At 44.1% G+C, this 26,967-nt stretch overlaps 1 protein-coding gene across 1 annotated transcript in view; it reads left to right on the plus strand.

Moving 5' to 3' along the window:
* Positions 1-583: 583 nt before the first annotated feature.
* The window catches only part of LOC126412972 (acetylcholinesterase-like), a 63,391-nt gene continuing 37,007 nt past the window's right edge, over positions 584-26,967 (plus strand). The window contains exons 1-5 of the mRNA XM_050082863.1: positions 584-610; positions 874-1,153; positions 8,504-8,689; positions 20,146-20,345; positions 24,792-24,957. Coding sequence (XP_049938820.1) covers positions 584-610; positions 874-1,153; positions 8,504-8,689; positions 20,146-20,345; positions 24,792-24,957 — 859 coding nt within the window. The remainder of the gene's footprint in view (positions 611-873; positions 1,154-8,503; positions 8,690-20,145; positions 20,346-24,791; positions 24,958-26,967) is intronic.

Here is a 26,967-nt window from a genome sequence, read left to right on the forward strand (position 1 = left end):
CCTGGCTCCTAGTGACTCTTGGCTTTTTCCAACAATGATAGACACTCTCTGTGGCCGCACATTCACCAGCCGTGCTGCTATTGCCTCAGCGATTTTCCAGTGGTCAAAACAGACTCCTAAGGAAGCCTTCGCGGCTACCATGGAATCATGGCGTCAGCGTTGTGAAAAATGTGTACGTCTGCAGGGCGATTACGTCGAGAAGTAACGCCAGTTTCATCGATTTCGGGTGATTAGTTAATTAGAAAAAAAAAAATCGGAGGCCTTAGAACTTGAATGCACCTTGTACTATTGTAATAATGTCTTCCCTTTCCTCAACTGATTCAACTGCCTCACGTTCTGATGCTATATATACGCTGGGTAGTGTAATGTTTGAAAAACCCTGGGAAACACCTCGGTGCAGGGAGTTTGTCGATTAGGTAAACGTCTCCGGTATTCTCTCACAGTCACAAGGGCGCTGCGATTACAATACCTGTACAAAAACAACATGTCTGAGTGTTCCGCTTGGGTGACTGTATGCGGCATGTTGGTACTCACGTGCATAATGGAGTTGCTCAGTTAAACAACACCCAAGCACGACGCGCACATGACCCCACGACAGCGCTTAGCTTCGGTGATCTGATGGGAACCGATGTTATCACTGCGGGAAGGCCGTTGGCGCTTGAGGTGCATGTATCCTGTATCCGTGGAATTAACTAAGTGATGTGAGCTCTACTCCCGAAAAGCTTTTCTGCGGTTTATGTTACTAACATTAATGGTTGTACCCTAAAGTATTTATAACCGCTGCTTCCAGCCCCCTGGGACGGACAACATTAGAAGTATCGAGTACGTTGCGACGTTTGAGGGGCTGTTGCGCAACGGCCGCGATGTCTGCAGGCTCCGCAGGCGGCCGACAGCTGGGAAGGCGTGCGCGACGCCCTGGAGGAGGGGTCGGCCTGCGTGCAGGAGCCGGGAGGCCCCGAGGCGGGCTCCGAGGACTGCCTCTACCTGAACGTGCACGTACCCCTCAACAGCTCCGCGCCCTTCGCCGTCTACGTGCTGATCCCCGGCGGCGGCTTCACGGGGGGCAGCGGCGCCACCCGCATCTACGGGCCAGACTTGTTCATCGAAGAGGGCGTGGCCGTCGTTGCCATCAACTATCGCCTGGGACCTCTCGGTAAAGCCCCTCTTACTCGAGCGACTTGCTTGTCTCAATCGACTACTCGTGGCAGGTTATGTCTACTGTGGAGCAAATAAGTGGCGCGTTGTTCCTGTACCGAGGCTCTCTATCACGAGTGGTTGTTTGTGTTTACACGTTGATGCCAAAATTGCACAGGTTCTCAAAGTCCTGTACGATATAAGTCAGGTTATAAAGGACCGATCTTCTTATAAAAGGTGCCCCCCCCCCAGAGCCCCCCTTTTCCTTTCCCCTCCTTCTCCCAGAGCGAATTTTCTTCCCTTGCCTCCCCCCCCCCCCTCTGAGTTCCTGTACCCCATCCTCAACTCTTTCCCTCCCACGACCTTCCCTCCTGGCCCACTTTGGCGCGCCCCCCACCCGTCTCCCCCCTCTCCCTTCTTCCTCATCTCCATCCGCCTGGCAGATCCTCGGTTTGCTCATCATCATCAGTGTGCTACGTCAAATGGTTCAAATGGCTCTGAGCACTATGGGACTTAACATCTATGGTCATCAGTCCCCTAGAACTTAGAACTACTTAAACCTAACTAACCTAAGGACATCACAAAACACCCAGTCATCACGAGGCAGAGAAAATCCCTGACCCCGCCGGGAATCGAACCCGGGAACGCGGGCGCGCGAAGTGAGAACGCTACCGCACGACCACGAGCTGCGGACTGTGCTACGTCAGTGTTGTGTTTGGTGCTGTTCTCCTGTGCGTCGAGAGCTGTGACTTTAATTGTGTGCTGGACTTGTACATAGTGTTACTATCAGTGATCGTTATGTGCTACGCCCTCCATCGATAATTTTACGCTGAAGCCATACTTCACCTTCTGTTCTTTTAATTGTCCCAGTGTGTGGTTTTTTGTGCTCAATACTTTTTAAGGTTTTTGTCTCCATTTTACAGTCGCCCCCTGCTTGTCTGTTCTCGTCCATTATGTTCCTCCTTTTTTATATTTTTGTCCGTCATATTTTCTCCTTTGTAATTTTAAATGTCTTCTGTTGTATCATATTGTCTTTTGGCTGAAGAACAGCGCATATGCTGCTGCTAGCCCGCCCCGTTGGGGAATTGAAATTCAATAAAGAAAAAAAATATAAAAAAATGTCAAAATGTGTGTGAAAACTTATAGGACTTCACTGGTTGGTTGGTTTTGGGGAAGGAGACCAGACAGCGTGGTCATCGGTCTCATCGGATTAGGGAAGGATGGGGAAGGAAGTCGGCCGTGCCCTTTCAGAGGAACCATCCCGGCATTTGCCTGGAGTGATTTAGGGAAATCACGGAAAACCTAAATCAGGATGGCCGGACGCGGGATTGAACCGTCGTCCTCCCGAATGCGAGTCCAGTGTCGAACCACTGCGCCACCTCGCTCGGTAGGACTTAACTGCTAAGGTCATCAGTCCCTACGCCTACACACTACTTAACCTACATTATCCTAAGGTCAGACACACACACCCATGCCCGAGGGAGGACTCGAACCTCCGCTGAGATCAGCTGCACAGTCCATGACTACAGCGCTCTAGACCGCTCGGCTAATACCGTGCGGCAAAATTATAAAAAGTCGCAATATACACTGACGGGAAAAAAATCGCAGCACCAAAAAATAATTGGTGTAGAGTAATGAAATTTCGGGAATACATTTGTCTAGGTAACATATGCAAATGATTAAAATTACGAGATCACAGGTTAATGTACGTGCGAGATAAGCCATTACAAATTTGAGATGCTGGTACATTAATAACACGTGTAACCGTCACAATACTGAATGCAAACGTGTGTGCATTGTGTTCCACAGATGCCGGATGTCAGTTTGTGGAATGGTGATCCATGCTGTTGCACTTGATCGGTCAGTGTAGGGACGATTAATGCTGTTTGCGGATGACTCAGGACTTGTCGTCCGCTGACGCCCCATATGTACTCGATTGGAGTCAGGGCTAGTAATCGACCAGGCTAAGGTAACATGTCGACACTGTGGAGCATGCTGGGTTACAACGACGGTATGTGGGCGAGCGTTATCCTATTGGAAAATACCATATGGTGTGCTGTTAACGAACGGCAGGTCGAATCACCAGATTGACGTTCAGGTTTTCTGTTAGGGTGCTTGGAATAACCACTAGAGCGCTCTGCTTTCTTACGAAATCGCACCCGAGACCATAAATCTAGGTGTAGTTCGCCGGCTGGAGTGGCAGAGCGGTTCTAGGCGCTTCAGTCTGGAACAGCACGACCGCTACGGTCGCAGGTTCGAATCCTGCCTCGGGGATGGATGGATGTGATGTCCTTAGGTTAGTTAGGTTTAAGTAGTTGTAAGTTCTAGGGGACTGATGCCCTCAGATGTTAAGTCCCATAGTGCTCAGAGCTAGTTCAGTTCAACCAGGTGTAGTTCCAGTGTGAATAAAACGCAGACAAGTTGATTGCAGCCCCTCAACTGGTCACCTGCTAACCAATACACGGCCATCACTGACACAATCGCGAGACCAGTTTCCAATGGGCTCTCCTTTGACACCACTTTGGTCGCAAACGGCAGTATTTTGGGGTCAGTGGCATGCACGCTACAAGGCTTCTAGCTCAGAGCTGTCCTTGAAGTAACTGATTTGTAACAGTTTGTTGTGTCACTTCGGTGCCAACTGCTGCTTAGCTTGCTGTTGCAGAAGTAGTACGATGTGCCAGAGCCGCACGTCGAACACGATGGTCATTCCTCTCGGTTGTCTCACATGGCTGTCCGCAGTCCGGTCTTCTTGCGACCGTACATTTTCGTAACCCTTGCTGTCAGCAATCACGTACAGTGGTTGCATATCAGCCAAGTCTTTCTGCAATATCGCAGAGTGAACTTCCAGCTTCTCGTAGCCCTATTACACGACCTCGTTCAGACTCAGTGAGGTGCTGAAGAGTGTCTTTGTCACCTTTTGGCATTCTTGACAAATACACTCCTGGAAATGGAAAAAAGAACACATTGACACCGGTGTGTCAGACCCACCATACTTGCTCCGGACACTGCGAGAGGGCTGTACAAGCAATGATCACCCGCACGGCACAGCGGACACACCAGGGACCGCGGTGTTGGCTGTCGAATGGCGCTAGCTGCGCAGCATTTGTGCACCGCCGCCGTCAGTGTCAGCCAGTTTGCCGTGGCATACGGAGCTCCATCGCAGTCTTTAACACTGGTAGCATGCCGCGACAGCGTGGACGTGAACCGTATGTGCAGTTGACGGACTTTGAGCGAGGGCGTATAGTGGGCATACGCAAGGCCGGGTGGACGTACCGCCGAATTGCTCAACACGTGGGGCGTGAGGTCTCCACAGTACATCGATGTTGTCGCCAGTGGTCGGCGGAAGGTGCACGTGCCCGTCGACCTGGGACCGGACCGCAGCGACGCACGGATGCACGCCAAGACCGTAGGATCCTACGTAGTGCCGTAGGGGACCGCACCGCCACTTCCCAGCAAATTAGGGACACTTTTGCTCCTGGGGTATCGGCGAGGACCATTCGCAACCGTCTCCATGAAGCTGGGCTACGGTCCCGCACACCGTTAGGCCGTCTTCCGCTCACGCCCCAACATCGTGCAGCCCGCCTCCAGTGGTGTCGCGACAGGCGTGAATGGAGGGACGAATGGAGACGTGTCGTCTTCAGCGATGAGAGTCGCTTCTGCCTTGGTGCCAATGATGGTCGTATGCGTGTTTGGCGCCGTGCAGGTGAGCGCCACAATCAGGACTGCATGCGACCGAGGCACACAGGGCCAACACCCGGCATCATGGTGTGGGGAGCGATCTCCTACACCGGCCGTACACCACAGGTGATCGTCGAGGGGACACTGAATAGTGCACGGTACATTCAAACCGTCATCGAACCCATCGTTCTACCATTCCTAGACCGGCAAGGGAACTTGCTGTTCCAACAGGACAATGCACGTCCGCATGTATCCCGTGCCACCCATCGTGCTCTAGAAGGTGTAAGTCAACTACCCTGGCCAGCAAGATCTCCGGATCTGTCCCCCATTGAGCATGTTTGGGACTGGATGAAGCGTCGTCTCACGCGGTCTGCACGTCCAGCACGAACGCTGGTCCAACTGAGGCGCCAGGTGGAAATGGCATGGCAAGCCGTTCCACAGGACTACATCCAGCATCTCTACGATCGTCTCCATGGGAGAATAGCAGCCTGCATTGCTGCGAAAGGTGGATATACACTGTACTAGTGCCGACATTGTGCATGCTCCATTGCCTGTGTCTATGTGCCTGTGGTTCTGTCAGTGTGATCATGTGATGTATCTGACCCCAGGAATGTGTCAATAAAGTTTCCCCTTCCTGGGACAATGAATTCACGGTGTTCTTATTTCAATTTCCAGGAGTGTATCATCTCAACATGCCCAATATCAAATCTGACTAACGTTCACGACAGTTGCAACGTATGTTTACAGAAATCTTGATTTGCATCCTTATAGAGGTGCTACTAGGTGCATTCTTTTGTGACTAGTGTGAAATTTTAAAAGGCATCATCTTTAAGATATAGGAACTATCCTACCAATTGTCGTTTACGTCGCACAACTCCTTTTTGGTGTTGCGATGTTTTCCCCGTCAGTGAAATATCAGAATTAAGAAACTAGCCATTACTAGGGGTATTCGTAAACTTTCTTTAAAAAAATCTAACTAGTGCTAGCCCTTCTCTGCACAATCACCCATCAGTGAGACAGATTAATCTAAGTCCCGTACGAGTTGGGGCATAGCGTGTGCGTTCGCACAAGAAGGTCAATAACCGGGTAGCCATGTTTTATCTATATATGAAGGTAGTATCGTTGGGGACATGTTGAAAATGTGTGTCCCGACCGTGTCTCGAACCCGGAATCTCCTGCTTACATGGCAGACGCTCTATCCAACTGAGCCACCGAGGGCACAGAGGATAGTGCGTCTGCAGGGACTTATCCCTTGCACGCTCCCCGTGAAACCCCACATTCCCAACATGTCCACACCACTATATTCGTAGTGCGCCGAACAGATGTTTGCCCATCACACTCATTACTCGTGGCTCAGTTGGATAGAGCGTCTGCCATGTAAGCAGGAGATCCAGGGTTCGAGTCCCGGTCGGGGCACACATTTTCAATATATCCCCAATGATGTATATCAACGCATGTTTGCAGCTAGGGTGTCGATTTAATTATCATTTCATTCTAGAGAAGCTGCACGGTCATCAATGGTATCTGTTCTATCGGGAACAGATACTACCTTCATATATAGTTTCCGCTAGTTTAAGTAGCGTGTAAGTTTAAGGACCGATGACCTCAGCAGTTTGGTCTCTTTGGAATTCACACGCATTTGAAACATTTGCAACTCGAAAATCATCTCGTTGTTTTTCTGCAAATACCTGCCACGCAATAGCCTCTTCATCCGAGGAGCAAAATACGGGAGGCCATATATGGTTCAAATGGCTCTGAGCACTATGGGACTTAACATCGATGGTCATCAGTCCCCTAGAACTTAGAACTACTTAAACCTAACTAACCTAAGGACAGCACACAACACCCAGCCATCACGAGGCAGAGAAAATCCCTGACCCCGCCCGGAATCGAACCCGGGAACCCGGGCGTGGGAAGCGAGAACGCTACTGCACGACCACGAGATGCGGGCGAGGCCATATAGGAGGAGGGAGAAGGTGAGAGGGGGTTGCTACATTTGATAGTCCAAAAAATGAGCATGTGTTAACATGTCGTGTGCTGAATTATATGCGGTGTTGTCGTGGAGGAAAAAACACTCCCTGCCTTGGACATCTTCCAACAACTCCATCTGATGCATGTGGACGTACTGCAATGTCTGCCAACACATCTCACACGTGCTCGTTAGGATTAAGTCGGGGAAGCAGGAAGGCCAGTCCATTCGCCAAAAATCCTCTCGTTCCAAGAGTTCCTTGACCTGCGTGGTTCTATGCGGTCGCTCATTATCATTCATAAAAATGAAGTCAGGGCCGAATGAACCCCTGAAAAGACTCACCTGACGAAGAAGTACAGCGCGGCAACAACGTTTATTGGTGGGAGTATCGTGTTCAAAGACATGAACGTCAGTACAACCATGCAACATTACCGTCCTCACACCATAACACCTGGCCCACCAAATGATCTTCATGGGTGCATTATGTGTTCCCATCTCTCGCCAAATGAGGGCATGTCCACCACAAGAACTCCTTATCAGCTTTGTAGGGGCAGGTTGCAGGGCATGCACTGCCGTCCGTAGTGCCACATACCCTATTAAGAACCATGTCCTGCCATTTTGTAATGACTAGGGGACCATCATAGACAGCAGTGACTTCAGTGTAATTATTTTCTTTGAATAAAAGTATCATTTCTGTTCGTATCATTCTTATTTCTTTGAGCTATCTTCTGTATTATATTGCAAAAGTTCTTTCTATGTAAGGTCCAAGAGTCATCGAGCTATGTTACTTGGCAGTGACACATCATGCGAAAGTTGTTTCGTCCTTAAGTTTTGCAAAAAATGGTTCAAATGGCTCTGAGCACTATGCGACTTAACTTCTGAGCTCATCAGTCGCCTAGAACTTAGAACTAATTAAACCTAACTAACCTAGGGACATCACACACATCCATGCTCGAGGCAAGATTCGAACCTCCGACTGTAGCGGTCGCTCGGCTCCAGACTGTAGTGCCTAGAACCGCACGGCCACTCCGGCCGGCTAAGTTTTGTACACTGGTGTTTTAGTATAATATGTGATACTACTCTATGAACTTTGCAATATTAACTGTAGAGAGAGTATATAAAATGGTGATTAGATTTACAAGATCAAATGACAGCTCTAATCCACCAGATAAAATCAATGCAGCAATAAGAGAATATTGTTGTCAGTGGTCACATTCGTATAACCGGTCTCCGTATTTTAAAATAGTTCTTTCTAATATTGTCCTGTCCGTAAGAGGAAGTTACGTTTTACTCTCCTTCTTATGAAGTTTCACCACGGGATTTATGTTCTGCTTTTACACAACGAACAGGATTTCTGTTGGATACCTCTAGTAGATTTATGACGGATACGCCATCTACAGCGGATGCCGAAAATTTAATGTCATTGCTAGATTACTTTCATTAACACAATGTTAGTAGGACCCATAGTGTTCACTCCTATTCACTCATTACCAGTCCTAGTATCTGAGATCGCTAAAGTGCGCAAGTGCTCCACAAGATACATACAAACTTGTTTCACTGGATAATAGTTCTATGGAACCCACGTGCAGTAAATCCTTTTCCAGTACCTTCCTCTTGCTCATGAATGCCACATTGTCTTCATCTCCCAGTGAGAAATGTAGACCTGACTATGTCTTTGATTAGTTACACGATTATGTATATAAAATTTCTTGCTTTTTCCAGGTTATCTAAGCACACAAGATGAAGTGATCCCAGGAAACGCGGGTATGAAGGACCAGGTGATGGCTCTGCGTTGGGTAAATCAGAACATCGCAGCCTTCGGTGGAGACCCTGAGAGAATAACTGCCGGTGGTTCTAGTGCTGGCGGCTGTTCAGTGTCGCACCACCTCTTGTCGCCCAGCTCTGCAGGTGAGCAGCTGCCGATGTGGACAACAGTGTCTCAATTCTGTGTTGAATGTTTTCTCAGCGCTGCAGTAAATGGTAGTGACAATTGTGACCTGCGACTATAAATGACCAAGTCATAAAAAGCGTTCAATATAACTATTACACTAAATAAGGTAATACTCTCTCTTGGTTCCTTTTTATTGTATAAACCTTTACAATTTTATCTTCGTACATCCATATTTAAATTGGACGATGGTGGAACATCAGCTGGTATAATTTTTATTAAAAATTAAACTCCTCCAGCTGTACTTAAGATTTCACATTTGTTTGGCTACTAGTTTCGACGTTGCGTCAATGCCATCTTCAGGCTCGTACACTTTGATGATATCAATTGTGTGTCGCTAAGTACTAGAAGTACGCGGTGAGACCAATACGTGCTTCACATGGATGGCGGGCAGTAACTTCAGACAGTATTGCCCGCCATCCATGTGGAACACGTGTTGGTATCACCGCGGACTTCTAGTACTCAGCCACACGCAGTTGATATCATCAAAGAGCCTGAAGATGGCCTTGACGTAATGTCGAAAGTAGTAGCCAAATAAATGTGAAATCTTAAGTACAGCTGGAGGACTTCCGTTTTTAATTAAAATTTTCAATTTTACTCGTTTCGGCTTTAAACCACCTTCAGAATCACTTATGTAGTGAAACACAAATGAAAAATAGTTATCTTACAAAGTACTAAATGTCACAGCACATATACATAAAACCGATACATACCGTATTAAGAGGACACAGTATCTTGTCAAAAATTCCACTGTATAAAAGTGCCATGAGTACTTATACTGACAGTCACAGAGGTTGCCTGAAGTAACATAAGCAGTGGCAATTAGGTGCAGGCACGCTTTAGAATATGGTATCAGTAACTTTTAGTAATATAAATAAAGTAATTTTCTACGAAAGAAACAAAATCTATAAACGTAAATAAAATGTAATATACTCTAGTGTAACGACGGAACCGCTTTCCACACTAATATACGAGGGTTGGAACTTAAATAGTGGCAACTAATTATTCACAAATGATAAAAAAGAGTTACATGTTTGCACCTGTTACTGTCCTTCAAAGTAGTCACCAGCGTTGTGTAGAACCCGTTGCCACCGATGTGGAAGGCATAGTATACACTTAGCAGAGGTTGTTCTGTTGATGGTGCGAATGGAGCGGTCTAAAGTTATGGTAAATCTCGTGTACGACTGTGATGGTGTTATCCTAACTCATTACGTTTCTCCACGGCAGACTGTCAATGCACAGAATTACTGTTCGTTTTGGAGCATCACCTGCGACCGGCTTCGCGAAAGAAGCGGCGACACTTTCTGCGCAACCCACCCATCATTTTGCACGACAATGCGCGGGCGCATATGGCGCAAGCTGTGGCTGCTCTGTTCGGTCGATGGGACTGGGAAGTACTGTACCATCCACTATACTCCCCGGACTTAAGTCCTTGTGACTTTGATTTGATTCCGAAGATGAAGGAACCACTTCATGGCATTCGCTTCAGAACTGTTCCAGAGATTCGACAGGCAGTAGACCGCTCCATTCGCACCATCAATAGAACAGGCTCTGATAACGGTATACTACGCCTTCCACATCACTGGCAACGTGTTCTACACAAAGCTGGTGACTACTTTGAAGGACAGTAACAGATGTAAACATGTGACTCTTTTGTATCGGTTGTGAATAAATAGTTGCCACTATTTAAGTTCCAAGCCTCGTGTAAGCTGGAAACTTACAAAAGGGGACTCTACTTTTTCAGATCTACCTACTTAAAGAAAGCCATAATTATAAATTGCAACATGAAGTATTACAACATATCGATAAAGGACGGAAGATGAACCTTCTCGAGACAGTGGAAATTAATGAACATACGACCATCTCTCCAACCTTAGTACTGAATGATCGCAGTTACCTTACTCGCCACTTATAACTGCAGATACTACTCAAAGTCCCATCTAGACCATGCTGTAAATTACCCCCTCATACTGACATGACCCATTTCTTCTTTATTTCAGTTACTATAATTTCTCTAGTCGTGATAAAAATTGCTATGTACAGACATAGCTGCTTTACTTACCGGCTTAATCTTATCTATTTTTAATTTTGGACCTATTAAAGGCAAAATTATTTTGTGCAGCCACACCCTTAGAACATGTTACCAAAGTTTACCGTTAAATTTATTTTCTTCTATGGTCAGTTTTTGTCATTTGTATATAGTTCATCAGTTAATGACTCACATATTTTATGTTAGTTATACATGGTTTTTCAGGAGTGATGGTCAATGACAGGAATGATTATTCGAAACAAGAAAGTCAAGTAAACATAGGCTCAAAACGCAAACCCTAAGAGCTTTGAGCAATTCTTGATCTTTGGTACTGTGAAAAAAATCTCTTCTACTGCAAGCTCTTTGCGTTCCATATTTTGGGAAGTTGTAGTATGGACCAAAACAAAAAAAATATGTACAGTAAAAATGTGCTCTAAAATGCATACCTTGAAATTTATGACCACTTGTTTATTAGAAGAGTGGTGTTTCAAAGGAGAGAAAATGAACAAGTGTTCATAGTTCTGCAGTTACTGTGTATGTGCACTAGCTTAAAATCTTTGACCCAAAAAAATTTCACTGCACCACATGTTTATCTTTGTACCTGATGATGGCTTAACAGTCAAAACCAGTTTCTGAAATAAATAATAAATATTGTAGAATATTACACCCACGTTGTGTGTGTTTTGATTCATAATGCATTTTAAACATACTTAAAAGTTAAATTTTCGTAAAATAAGGTTGATGTAATATAATGGTAACTTTATTAGTGCGTTATACAGCAAAGACTTTAAAACAACAAAATTAAAATAGGTTGGACGTTGATATTGTCGCCATTTCGCCCCCGTTGTGTTTACTGAAGATGTCGTCACCGGCCAGACAAGCTCCGTCTTTTGGCAGACGTGAACATGCTGGGGGGACAGCTATATATCGACTACGTCATGGTCCGCCGCACTCGCCGTATTCCTACAGTAAAAGGGCTTGAACGAAATACCTTTTTAGTAGTAATTATGGTACATGAAACAAAAGATGCGTAAATTTAGCGTTTATCTACCGTAAAAAAAAATAAAAAAAAAACTTACGCTTGTTTTTCTAATATTGTCACACACTGCCGGAAGAAAATCCCAGCGCCAAAAAACATGAATGTAGAGGAAGTTTCGGGTGTACGTTTGTCTGGGTAACGTATGTAAGTGTGTAGGTTCACAGGTTAATGCAAGCGCGAGAAAAGCCACTGGAAATTTGAACTGCTGGTACATAAATAACCAGTGTAATCACCGGAACGTTGAATGCAAGCATGCATTGCGTTGTACAGGTGGCGGATGTCAGTTTGTAAGTTCCATGCATGTTACACTTGGTCAGTCAATACAGGAACGGTTAATGCTGGTTGCAGATGAAGCTGGATTTATCGTCCGATGTTGTCCCATATGTGCTCGATTGGGAAAGATCTGACGATTGAGCGGGCCGACACTGCATAGAGCATGTTGGGTTACAACAGTGGCATGTGGGCGAGCGTTATCCTTTTGGAAAGCATGCCCTGGATACTGTTCAAGAATCACAGCACAACAGGTCGGATCACCAGCCTGACGTGCAAATTGTCAGTCGGGAGCATGGGATAACAACGAAACTGCTCCTGCTGTCATACGAAATCGCAACCCAGACCATAACTCCAATGAGCCCTCTCTAGACACCACTGAGGTCACAAACTGCGTTGGTTTAGGGTCATTGGGATGCACGCTACAGGGCGTCTGGCTCAGACCTGTTCTTGAAGTAACCGATTTTTAACAGTTTTTTGTGTCACTATGGTGCCAACAGCTGCTCGCGTGACTGTTGCAGACGGGCTACAGTCGTATTCCGTACATGACGGTCTTCCCTCTCGGTAGTTCAAAAATAGCTCTGAGCACTATGGGACTTAACTGTTGAGGTCATCAGTCCCCTAGAACTTAGAACTACTTAAACCGAACTAACCTAAGGACATCACACACATCGATGCCCGAGGCAGGATTCGAACCTGCGACCGTAGCAGTCGTGCGGTTCCGTACTGAAGCGCCTAGACCCGCTCGGCCACAGCGGCCGGCCCCTCTCCGTAGTGACACGTAGAGCCTGGTCTTCTTGCGTCCGTACATTCCTGTGACCGCCGCTGCCAGCAATCATGTACCGCGCCTACATTCCTGCCAAGTCTTTCTGCGATGTCGCGGAAGGAACATCCACCTTTTCGTAGCCCTGTTACAAGACTTCTTTCAAAGTCGGTGAGCTGTTGATAATGGCGTCTTCGTAGCCTTAAAGGCTTTTTTAACTAACATCAACTTACCACATCCAATCTCAGACCGTCATATCGCTTATTTAAAGCAAAGCTTATTAGCATCCTCATGTCGGCGCTACTAGCACTACTCTCATGCGACTGGCGCAAAATTTGGATAGACGTCATCTTTCAGATGTAGAAACACGCCTACCAACTTTCGTTTATCTCACACTATTCCTTCTTGGTATTGAGACTTTTTTCGTCAGTGTATGTTAAAGTAGTTCAACTATCAAGCAAGTGTATTTCATTACTTATTTAGTAGAAAATGACTGTATACAAACTGAAACTTTTAGATGGTGTATAGGAAAGTGTGTTTGCACTAATGTCACCTAAGTGCCTCAGATTGCATACCTACGTGACTAAACAGTACCAGTAGTCCATGGCACTTGTGCACTGGAATTTTTGACGGGATGGTGTTGATGCTCTCGAATATGATATCTGTTGCTTTTGTAGATACATACTGTAACAGTTTGCGCTCTGTAAGATAACTACTTCTCATCTCTTTCTTTTAATATGACAAATTCTAGTCACGAATTAAAGTTAAAATGTGTAAATTTGTAAAGTCTGTGCTACAAAAAAAAGCGATAGCGACTGAATATTACATTGTCTATGCGTGATGTCCAAAATCTAAACCAAATTTCTATAATTTTTTTACGATTTATGCTAGTTAATCTGAGTACCGCGGTAATGGTGAAGCACAAAGCATTCCACTTTTATTTTCACATGTCCGTCTTGATCACACAGATTTCCTTACACTTTATAACCGGTTTCGGCTTATCGCCATCTTCAGATCGTTAAAATATTCTGATGTAAATCATCGTCAAGTTAAACATGTTTAATTGACGATGATTTATAACAGAATATTTTAACGATCTGAAGATGACGATAAGCCGAAAATGGTAATACAGTTAAAGAAATCTATGTGATCAAGACGGACATGTGAAAATAAAAGTGCTCAAAATAAAATGATCGCGGACTCATATACAGACTTTATTTCTTCAGTTGATAACAAAGCAATCCATCGATGTGACATAGTGTTGCTATCTTCAGCCATGTGCGTCGTCTTCGTCAAAAAAGTCAACTGCTCCCTAACATAGTCGACTGATTTTGTTTTCACTGTTAATCCTGAATTTCATATTATCTGGCTGTGTTGCATTAAATCGATGTTGAGGCAAATACGTGTTGTGTACGACTTTGTACACAACGGAGAGGAGAGGTGGGCTGCAGAGCGGTGCGGCAACTCTCAAAAATTCAAATGGCTCTAAGCACTATGGGACTTAACATCTGAGGTCATCAGTCCCCTAGACTTAGAACTACTTAAACCTAACTAACCTAAGGACATCACAAACATCCATGCCCGAGGCAAGATTCGAACCTGCGACCGTAGCAGTCGCGCAGTTCCGGACTGAAGCGCCTAGAACCGCTCGACCACGGAACTCTCGTCGTAGGAAAGTTTGAGAGGAGTGGGAGTGTTTAGCGAACAAGTTAACACACTAAATAGAAGATTGATTTAACTTCTGTTACTCCAAGCGTATGAGGCCTCTTTGCAAATAATGGAGCAACCAACAAGAGTCCAGCTCATATAATAGCAGCATGGATGATGCTCTCAAAAGTAATGCACGAACAATGGTGCCGCAGCCGCGACTTGGCGGCGTCTGCCTAGCATCATATAGCGAAGCAGTTCCAAGTCTGAGACGGCTATGTGGCTGCCGCTGGCCGTCCCACATCGCAGCGGCAGAGGGCACTCGTAGTCCAGAGCTGATGGAAACATGGCTCAGGGGGCGTGCACCATTGGGTCTGCCAGATCCTGCGTCTGACCAAAACTAGGAATTCCATTGACAGCTTAAAGACGCCGGTAGGGCAGTATCGAAATGTGACACCACAATATGGAGATCTAAAAGCAACACTCGAATAGAAATAAATGGTTGGAGTAGTTCAATAGACTATGGATAACTATTAAAACAAGAAAGGCTGAAGGTAATATGTAAAAAGTTATAAACTCGTGTTTGATCGGGTTGGTATCTGATAAATGTATAAAACTTTTTCTGCTATTGAAATACGTAAGTCTAAGTGCAGGGCAATAGAGCTGTGTTAAAACCACATTTTGGACGGAGTATGTGAAGCATACGCTGCACGATGCAAGTCCAGGCTAGCCAGTGCATCAAACAAATCGCCTGCGAGAGATAAATCCGTTTTCAATGAAATTTACGTATGATGTTTGACTGAGAAACAAAATGATTCAAATTAAAATGTTGGACCTGAATACAGCTAATCTTTATCTTTATTCTTGCAAACAATCATCGTACCAGCATTGACTGAGGGAGGTGGCGCAGTGGTTAGCACACTGGAGTCTCATTCGAGAGGACGACGGTTCAATCCCGCGTCTGGCCATCCTAATTTAGATTTTCCGTGATTTCCCTAAACCGCTTTATGCAAATGCCGGAATGGTTTCTTTAACAAGGCACGGCCGACTTCCTTCGGCATCCTTCCCTAATCCGTTGAGACCGATGACCTCTCTGTCACAACAAATGAACACAAAATATACCGCATCTGACAAGACGACTTGAAAATTCACAAGGTAGCATTTTACCGAAATCATCTGCTGCTATTAAGCCTCTATGCTGATGCGATATTTTCACAATTGCATTCTCACAATCACTGTGCCTCACAATGGCATGATGTTTAATAATTAAATTCATTGGTCTATCTCTGCGCACGGAACGCTCATGTGTTCTGCAACCTGTTACTATTAGGAATACTGATCTGACTGTCCAAAACCAAATTTCATTTTCGATGCTTGTCATGGGCAATGTAAGATGGTACCTTACCTATTTTCTCAAAATGCTTCTGCAGCACACAACTCGCGATGCGTAATGCGAGTATACAAACACATTGATAAACGTAAAACACATTGACTAAAAAATAAGGAATTAAACTTAACGACTGATAAATCAAAACAAACTATGCCTCATTAACAACAATACACCCTTTCCTAAAGTTCTCACAATTAAAAAAGTTAGCAAACATCTTTCTCATCAATTTTACTGTTTACAATTACTTTCCTTGACACTTATTTCAATTACAAGACAAATTCATGTGCTCAACTATAAAACTTGTTACAGTAAACTTTGACCACACACAATGTTCTAACAATAAGATTGACTCACACACGCTGACTGCCACTCTGACATAGTAAAACTAACTTCTCTGACCAAGATCTGTGGTCTGAGGAATAGACTTAGAAAGAATATGATTATATCAGTATATATTGATTTATCAAATCCACACATTCTTTCACATTTATGGCCAAAACTTGCTGAAGATCGACGTGGCAAGTAAGACAGTCCACTTTCAAGGCTCTTATTTAAGTCGGATTACAGCCGTATTGCACAATAATGGTAAATCCTGTACAATACTGATAAAATGGAAGAGAAAGAAAGTAATCGCTATTACCTGCTCTCAAATCGTACTGACATCAGGTGGTAAGACACACTATCAGAGTGAATGAGACAGACTTGGGAAGTAAGGGGAGATTAAACAAAATTTCTGGGAAGTGAAAAGTAAGGTTTTTAATGTGAGAAGTGTAAATGGGAAACCTATGTTGATGCAAAATGTTGGTCAGTTTGATGGCAGGAGGAATAGAAAGTCTGTACGATAAATAATATCTGTCCGTCTTTATGAGTTTCTGCAAGAGGAAGAGGTATAGGATATAGGAGGTATTTTTATCTGGTGGGGTAAACCATTTACACGTTGAAATAAACGAACAAGTGGAATGCCGTTAAGTGAGTTTTAGGCAAGAACTTGCACACCTGACGTACCCATAGGAACTGCAGGATGGACAATAGCGGCCGATCACACCTCCAGCGTAGCGGCTGGCAACTGATCTGGTCCTACAGACGTGTATCATCAACTGACTGTCCTTCGGCTGTGTAGCATCGATCATCCTCAGTATAGTAGATCCATAACCCATTCGGGATATCACGAAGGTTTTATGAAACTGGAGAACATAATCTCCTACCCACCTCTCTGACTGTTAGCTATGATTAGTGCCTACAGCAACATGATTTTAATTCCCATTGGTGTACTAACCAGTGGAACCACCACCTACAGACCGATCACTATCTCGTAATGAAATGAAGCACTCCAGTGTCAATTTATGTTTCCTGGATGCTGAACACAGCGACTGGGGTTAAAATAACGGATGATTTGTATTGAAACTGCGACCAGTAACTCTTATTTTACCACTGGCCAGCCTTCGAGACCATGTCTAGGGTACTCCAAAGTCCGTTCAGAACAGCTTTAGGACCGACACTTCACCAAGCGCTGAGGAGAGCAGAGCAAGGCTGACACATCCGGCATCTCACATTTCATTCGACTCGCTCAAACTCGCAAACTATTCATAGTAAAAATTTGGAACTGGAATCAGTGTATTCTGGAGAAGGAGTACTAAGCCTTCATTTTAATGCTATTTACGGTATCAAAATTGTAAGATGATAGACGGGAAGAATACGAAAATGAATTTCCTGATAACGTTACGTGTTTACGACAAGGAGAAAATTTTTTTTAAGGTTAGCTGTACATACTGTGCGAACGAGGCCTTAAGAAAATATCATTTATTTATTCGATCCAAACCAGAACCCTTTCATGAATCCAAAACGAGATGCCGGAGTCAAATGCGACGCATTATGTTCCGCTCGCTCGCACGTCAACAGCGAAGTGATCGCCCTTTCGGTTTCATTACGAGAAACATATCTCTGTGTTTATTAACCTGTCACTAGAAGTGTAGTACGTTTCCTGATCAGCCACGCAGTTAAGTCTTCTCTATCCATCAGTAGCTTAGAGCCAAATGAATGTACTTAGTGAGAGCCCAGGTTGCGCAGAACTGAATATAACTATTTGCAGGATCGTTGGAAAATAGGAGTACTTACTTCCTTAACGATGATCAATAATTTGTTGAGTGCCGGATATTTGTATCTTCAAACTATGAATAGATTTAGCTCATCCGCTTATGCATAAAGCGTTTTTCCGCAAAGCTTCCATCTTACTCTTGCTTTCCTAACATGTTTGCAAATCTTCACAAAAGAGCATATCTTAATATTGAGAGCTACAGCAGTTCTTTCGATATAATTGTTAACTAAGTGAAGCGGTCTACTAGCAAGTTTTTCTTTCTCAAAACAGACACGTAAATGCAAACCATTTGTCTCGTCCAAACTTGTACGGATCTTTCATGACCAAGAGAGCGACTTTGAACTTTTCCACTCATAACATTTGACGAACTAGCTTCCGACTTTGTTCAGTATGAAAAAACACACAACAAATGAATGGAGGATTCCACGTTTACTTACACTGACGGCTCCAAGACCACCTTTGGTGTCGGGAGTGCCTATACTGTTGGAAACACCTCTATTAGATTTCGGCTTCCTGACCAGTGCTCCGTTTTTACTGTGGAGTTTTAAGGTGTCCCCCAGGCTCTCCAATACATCCGTCGCCATAAGCAGATACAGTATATTATATGGGCAGATTCGCTCGGCTCTCTTCTCAACGTCCTAGCTCTTTATCCCGTCTACCCTCTGGTCTACCGGATTCAGTACTGCCTCCACATGCTCCACTTGGGGGGGGGGGGGGGGGGGCGGGCATCTCTGTGGCATTCCCCTGAATCCCAGGGCATGTTGGTATCTGCGGAAACGAGGCAGCCGATATAGGGGCAAAGGCTGCAGTCTCTCTCCCTTGGCCCACTGTTGGCATGGTTCCCTTTGCCGATCTACAGAGAACTTTATGCCGTCCTGTACCTCTTTATGGCGCTCACATTGGTCTGCACTTCGAGATAATAAATTACGGGACATAAAACCTCTTCCCTGTGCTCGGACCTCTTCTTCCCGGCCTCGTCATCAGGAGGAGGTAACTAAACTCCGGATTGGGCACTGTCTTTTTAGCCGTTGACATCTAGTAAGTGGCGATCCCCCCCCGCCTTGCCCCACTGCTCAGAATCGTGAATGGTGATACACCTTTTACTTCAGTGGCCCTGGTATAAATTTCGGTTTTTTTCCCTTCACTAAGCCACACAATCACAACGACAGCAATGGAAAGTTGCAAATTGTACTTTTTTTATTCACTCGATGACTAGTTCCGGGCCGAGATCTTTTTTCAAATCATTGTAACATTGCCAAAAATGGTATTTCCGAAAACGTGAAAACCACGCCAAACAGTAGCAGCGCATACATTTAACTATCATCTGTGATGTGAAGTCATACCTGATGACCCCACACTATTACGCTAGGAGTAACTCCGCAGCACGTCTCCAAAACTTTGTAGTAATGGGACTTTGCCCATGGTGAATGCCACACTCACTGACGAACTGAGAGTAATGCAGAATGAAGATTCCTTTTTGAACGCAGTACGACTCCATTCATGCTTCCCGGTCACAGTACCACTCAAAACGCAGCCGTTTCTCTTGTGGCAGTCTAGGCTTGTGATGGTAGTTCCCTACTTTGGTTGCTGTTAGTGCCAGACCAAATGCGCAGGATAATACAGGACGATGCAGGGGCTCTATTATTTGTTCTCTGATGACAGACACAGATGTCAAGGGTTGTGAGGTAAGTGCACAATACGACATCCTCCTTTGTAGTGGTCAGACGTGGTCAACTGGAACGATGATGGCGATTAAGCCTGCCCTCACGTTCCCTTGTACTATATCGTTGGCCACTGTCACATCTGTACGCCTCCCAAATCCAAATGCTGCGCGATTCGACCAGCTGGCCAAATGTAAATCCAAACTCTGTCAGGTGCTGTTAATGGTGTCTGATATGAGTACACAGCATCCCCATGTCCTTCACAGTGATCAACATCCAATTCTGTTCATGCTGCTTACATACCCTACCAGACCTGGTTATAACAGTAAATATGAACAACGCTAATGCATTCTGGTGGATGTTCTGCCTCTCACAGAGAATTGCTGCTCTAATCATTTACATTCCCTCTGATGGTGTGTACATGTATGACATCCGACCATGTCTTCTGGGTGCTTGTTCTCTTTTTCCAGGCAGTTTAATTAGGAGTGACTGGAAGGCTCCTGATCGCCGTTGTGCCTGCAGGCCTGTTTCAGGGACTGACAATCCAGAGCGGAGACGCCATTAGCCCGTGGGGCATCATGGCGGACGCGAGGAAGAAGGCCTTCAGGCTGGGGGAGGTTCTCGGCCTCTCCACCAACGACTCCCGACAGCTGCTCGACTTCCTGCTGGCACAGGACGCGGCCGACCTCGTAAGCCACAACGACGACGTCATCACAGATGCGGTGGGTTCCGTTTGGAGCTGATGGATATCGTTTGCATTTATTACTAATTTCGAATTTGTTACGAGACTCGAGGTACCGTTTAGTTACTGCCTGGAACGTTTCGTTACTCATATGTTTCCTTCCCCGCTCGCTGTTCGTACCTAACTCGGACCGAGTCGGCAGTTTTCGTATTCCTCCAATTTCTTTTCGTCAGCAGACCCTGAGTAAAGTCAGTCCGGAACCGCGCTGCTGCTACGGTCGCAGGTTCGAATCCTACCTCGAGCATGGATGTGTGTGACGTCCTTAGGTTGGTTAGGTTTAAGTAGTTCTAAGTCTAGGGACTGATGACCTCAGATGTTAAGTTCCATAGTGCTTGGAGCCATTTGAACCTGAGTAAAGGATACGTTTTGTTACTTGCATGATTTCCTTCCCAGAGCACAGCTGGTGTCTACTCGGTAGGTTTCGTATTCCTCAGATTTTTTATTCGCAGCTGACCAAGTCGTTACTGACAAAGAGTACCGAACACATTTTGTCACTCCCTACGTTTTCTTTCCGCATGCAGTTCGCGTCCGGTCCGGGTCGAGTCGACAGTATTCGTTTCGTTACTCATGTAATTCAAACGCCGTGCGTAAACAGCATATGGCTTGAGTCACTTGTGTGGCACTGTTAGGCCACAGACAGCAATTAGTTCCAGCTACCTTCGATTGTAAAATTAATTTGTGACCCGCACTGTGAGAAGAGATTAGTTATATTGTACAACGACTCATTATACAATTCATATGAGTTCAAATTGACGATAATTTAATACACATTCTCATCGTTCAGTGAACTCACCATGCACTGGAAAAGAAGCTAACAGTGATTTTTTAATTTTGTCCAGAGAAGATGCATGCAATAAAGGAAATGCGATTTGTGTCGACTGTCATACTCCGTCATGGGAGTGTCCAGAACAAATTAATATATACATAATGAGATTCAATATCGAAAGTAACGAGTAAGGAATACTTTGTATGGGTATGCGCCTCGACGGTACCGAGTACATATGGTACAACATTTAATCATCTATTTTACAACATTAGTTTTCTCTCACTGGATTTCCAAAATCCGTTTTCGTAGGCAATTGTGATGAAAAGTACCGGCAAAGCGCGGGAAAACGTAATTCTTTATGCGGTGACAAAACTCGTTGTGTGTAGGTGAACATGGATTTTGTTGGAATGTAGATGGATATTTCGTTTCACAGTTTCTGCTGAAGGGAACGAGTGGAACGAGAGATATCATCCATATGTTCCAAGGTTAAGGGATGTCTTCAGATCTGGTTGTCTATAGAAAACGTACAGCCATTTTACTTAGTGCTGGAGCAGTCTTTGAAGAGTTCTGGACAGGGTTTGTGAGTCCGACAAGCATGTAATCTCTTCCAGTTCGAGACACTCAACAACATGGTTTGGATATGCTAAGATGACATAAGGAGTGATTTCATAATGGATGTGCCTTGAGGTGGGTATAGGGTTGCGAGGTATCCCGATTTTCACGGGATTGTCCAGAATTTCCAGCTGAAAATCCAATTCCCGACTACACCTTGCCGGTATAGATAAATATCTCGACCACACAAAAATTGATAATATTTCATATAATATTGCGATCTCTGCTTTAACTTTTTCATTTTGGGTTTACAAGTGAGGGACAATCTTATAAAAGTTGTTGAAATTGAAAATTCTTCTTAAGTTTTAGTCACAGAGTTAAGTTGACAAACCCGACTCAACAGCCGTTGTTTTTGAGGAGCGAGTCAGAAATAACACTGCTTAATCGTTCTGTGCAAGAACAACTGAGTAGTGTTGTGCAGTTTCCTTCATGATAATATGGATTCATGACACAGTGAAAGCAAAGAAGTGTCATTGCCGAAAGAGAAGCAAATGAGGAAAACTAGGTTCCGTGGAGTATGGTATAAAGTTTACTCGTGGCTTCGACAATATAAAGATGATCATAATACTTACTGTACTGTGTGCCCCTCATATTTCGATGTTTGTCATGGATGCGAAAATAACTTTAGAAAAGACCCAAACCCAAACATTAGCCACCAAAACGCAGACGAAAACTGCGGAAGCATCCTTTGTGTTCACTCAGTTAAAAACAGCCGTAGTTATGTTTTTGTGGACTGATGCAGCAGTTTGTTCTTGCTCACTTTTTTCAAGATTCTAAAATATCTGATAAATATTCTGGATGCACGAATCTTCGGATAGTACATTATTTTTCTCTCGAAGAAAGTGTATGTACAAAACTTATTTTATATCGGTGATGATGAAACGTTTGACTCAGTTGCGCCAGGAACAAAAAGTGAGCTAACCACAGCATCTTTACCACTGAAGAATATCAGCAGCTTTTCCTGCTGATAACGCCTCTGTTAATTTTGGAAAAAACTAAAAATATATACTTCGAGTTACGCAAAGAAAATCGAAACTTGACTGCAACAGCATGTAAATATCATCTTTTGAATAATTCCGCAAAGCGAGCAGCATATGCTCTTTGAATTGATGTAGAAGACGTTGTTATTAAGATATATAATTACTTAACATAATCGGTAAGATTCAACGAACAAAAGGAACTTTTTGCTTGGATGTATATTGAACAGCAGGAAATTTTGAAATACTCTGGTCGTGAAAGGAAGAGTGAAAAACTTCGAACCAATTAAATCATACGCGCGAAAGACGCTCAGAGACATTTTCGAGTATCTGGACTTTATAATGAACATTAGTGGTTATTTCTCATCCTCAAATGCAAAACTTTGATCTGCTGATGCACTTATAACAGACTTATTTGATTTAAAAACACTTTAAAATCTCTCTGAAACAAAGAAAATATCAGTTTTATGGCTCGGTGGCATCCCCAGACATCTTGAAGTCAGTAAATGATGGCTTATGGTTTCAAACATTCAAAAGAGAAACTTCCGATTACTTACTGCACGGTATAGACTTTCTTGATAAAAGATTTGACTTTGAAAAGAGTGCGTACAAAGCTTTCATACCGTTTACATTAACATGGAACAGTGCTCAGTTTTAGAATTCATATAAGTGACTTCCCTGTATGGACTTCTTGTAGACGAGGATTTGCGCAATTAAACACCTTTCTCAAGGAAGAGGAGATAATTGTAAAGTTGAAGTTTGATAATAAGCGGATGAAATTTTTTCGTCCGTGTGAAAACTGTGGAAACCTGTCCAAAGTTGTTTGTTTCGTGTTTTCTATACCTCATTCCAATATTGGCCCAAAAAGAATTGTCAGCATCATGAGGAACACCTGGCGAAGAAACTGTTTGTCAATGGCTATGGTTACACTGGAAGCTGAATTACTGATGAAGATGAATTACTCATTTACGTGCTTAGAGTTTCGTAATTTTCTGGACGGGGAAGAAGGGAAGACCCTACTAACGAGATTGAAAAGCGAGCAGGAATATCAACAAAATGAAATGCAGTGCTTTCTTAAATTGCATTTTGAATTTTGGGCCTAAGTGTATTTTGTCTAAGTTCCATAAAAAATCCCGATTTTGTTCGGACAAAACCTGGCAACCCTGGATGGTGACGACGTGTTTTTTGGAAACTGTCATTAAACGTCAGGTATCGAGCCCGAAGACTTTTGCGAAGTAACACTTCTGCAAAGCATGCCCCAGTCTACCACAGGTATTACTGGGAATTGGTTTTAATAAATGTTGGAAGGTTGGAAAAACGGCAATCAGTCACTTATTAATGATAATTTATTTATCTGTATCAGGCTGGTTTGCCTATGGAATGTGGGGGTTTTGTTTGTGAGTTGGTGAATTTAACGAATACGGAAGCAAAAAAAAAAAAAAAAAAAAAAAAAAAAAAAAGTCGATCGTTCAAATCTGCATCCGGCCATCCAGATTTAGGTTTTCTGTGATTTCTTTCAAAAGGGCATGGTCGAACTCGTTTCTCATCCTTGAATTATTCCGATCTCGTACTCCTTTTCTAATGACTAAGGTGTGGACGGTACGTTTAACCATAATCTTCCCTGCTTCTGGACAACTGTCACAAACTCCTCAGCCATAGCCGGATTTCAGGGAATCGGCTATAGCTATCTAGGCAATTTTGTAGCTAAAAATGTATGCATATAAGGATGACAAGGTCGTAAGGTTTCAAGAAAAGAATGCCGGATGGGGCGCATGGGGTAGCCGCGCATCCAAGGCGCCTTGTCACGGTCCACGCGGCTCCCCCCGGTCGGACGTTCGATTCCTCCCTCGGGAATGGGTGCGTGTGTCGTCCTCAGCGTAAGTTAGTTTAAGTTAGATTAAGTAGTGCTTAAGCTTAGGGACCGATGAGCTCAGCAGTTTGGTCCCATAAGACCTTACCACAAATTTCCAATTTTCAATGTCGGATGAGGTGCTCTGTAGAAGTATTGTACTCAGTTTTTGGCCGAATAAGAATGTTTCTATCTCAACAGTTCCTGTGTCTTCTCTTGCAGGAAAAAGTACGCATGCAGCATTTAGCTTGGCTGCCAGCGATAGAACCAGATTTAGAGGGCGCCTTCCTCACAGACTCACCGATCAATATCTTGAGGAGTGGTGGCTTCAATAAGGTTCCCATCATCGAAGGCTACACGTCAGGAGACGGCGTCATCTTCGTTGACCGTGAGTATCTCTTTCACCTTCTAGCGCTTATCGCAATTTCCAGTTAGTCGCCTGTAGTCATCTTGTGATCGCAATTTCCAGTTAGTCGCCTGTAGTCATCTTGTGAAATCATTGCGTACAGTGCCTGATAAAAGTTACAACACCATGAAAGAACTGTCAGAAAAGAAGGGAAATAACCTCGCATGACAAAGAGAAAGCGACTGATTTACTGCAGTGTACTGGGAAAGCTGTAATCTATGGTATTTCAGCTGAACAAATCACATCATGCTCGTGTGCGTGTTCGGAACGACGGCTGTTTGAATTATTTCTGTTCCATCATCCGCATGTATGTTTAAATTGCTTGTGGCGGATGCTGGAACGTCCCTTTGAAAAGGGAGAGCTGATTTCCTTCCCCATCCTTCTTCAGTCAGAACTTGGGCTCCGTCTGTATTGATCTCGTTGTCGGCGAGTCCATAAATCTTTCTTCCTTTCAGAATGAGATTTTCACTCTGCAGCGGAGTGTGCGCTAATATGAAACTTCCTGGCAGATTAAAACTGTGTGCTGGACCGTGACTCGGGACCTTTGCCTTTCGCGGGCAAGTGCTCTCTTCTTTTGTGTGTGTGTGTGTGTGTGTGTGTGTGTGTGTGGGTGTGTGTGTGTGTGTGGGTGGGTGGGTGGGTGTGGGTGTGTGGGCGCGCGCTAGAAGTACTCATTAATGGCTGTAGTCAAGAGCTCAAGTTCCAATCATTATTTCGGTCAGTCGTACTGCATTTTATCGCAAATGTCAGTTCCTTAATGGAAGATACAAAAACTGAGAGGTGCGGGGATGTACAATTTGTCTCGAGGGCGGAGAGAATCAGCCCTTCCATGGCATATCTCCTCCTTAATGCAGAATATAACGGGGGTAAGCGCATATATTTTTATTAATGACTGAGGACAGTGTACCGAAAAACATCACATTACTATTTACTTCAGTTGGATACTAATAATAATAATTGCTATTAGGAGTGGTATATTTTTAGGTTGGTTAGTACCTTGAAGTACACGTTGTAAGGGCAAACGATTAATGATTACTTTCCCCAGGGTAGCAGGTCAGACGTTGTAGTGTGGTCGCATGTACGCAAAACGTTTACTCTATACTACCAGGCGTAGTCCACTTATTGGAGTAGTTACGACCTTGCAAAGAAGATCAGTTTCTATGGTCTGAGACACGTTTGTGGGAAGACTGTTCCATGCAGAGAAAGAACCACCGTTACCCTGGTGTGTGTACACATTAAGGTACCACACATAAAAATATCTCCACTTATACCTGTTACACACTATATATGCAGATGGTTCTGAAAGTTTCGGAGCGGTACCTCCTGCCTAGAGCGAGGTCTCTCTCAGCTGGTCATTCTCCATTAGTCTCCGAGGAAAATTTTGAAAGCGTAGCTGCTTCTGTGTGGATGATACTCTTCTTGGGATACATGCAAATGACACATTGATTCTCGTGGGGATAAAGATTCGGAAGCTGTGCAACTACACAAAGAACGACGAAACTCATCTTTATTGCTGTGTACTGTCAACTAGCTCGTGTAAATGTATTCGAAGCAGTGGGTGGCGTGTGAAGCTATTGATCCCCTTGTCAGAAGCATTACGTGCAGCAGCGGCGTGTACTGAACTTTTTGTTAAGGAAGCAGTTGCAAAATAATAAAATATTTAAAAAAAATATGAAACTGCCCTTCTGACAAACTGTTTGACTACCAGAACTTAGGCCTCAGTTGCCGCAGGATTTGCTTTCAGGAAGTAGAGTTAAGATTGTATGCTGTTTTTGAGTTCGTGAGCTCCGTACATAGTTTTTTATCCTTCTTGTGGCTGAATTGCTCCTTCTGCCTGCGGCACTGGATACAGGAATAGTTAAAAGAGTTATAATTTCACAGTGTGTAGGCTAGAGTTATTTAACAATACAATTTAATGAATCACCAACTCTTTATTGACACATTTTCCTTAAAATGTACACAACCACCAGCTCGATCTTAAACAGGAAAAAA

The sequence above is a fragment of the Schistocerca serialis genome, chromosome 7 (assembly GCF_023864345.2).
Source record: "Schistocerca serialis cubense isolate TAMUIC-IGC-003099 chromosome 7, iqSchSeri2.2, whole genome shotgun sequence".
NCBI lineage: Eukaryota > Metazoa > Arthropoda > Insecta > Orthoptera > Acrididae > Schistocerca > Schistocerca serialis.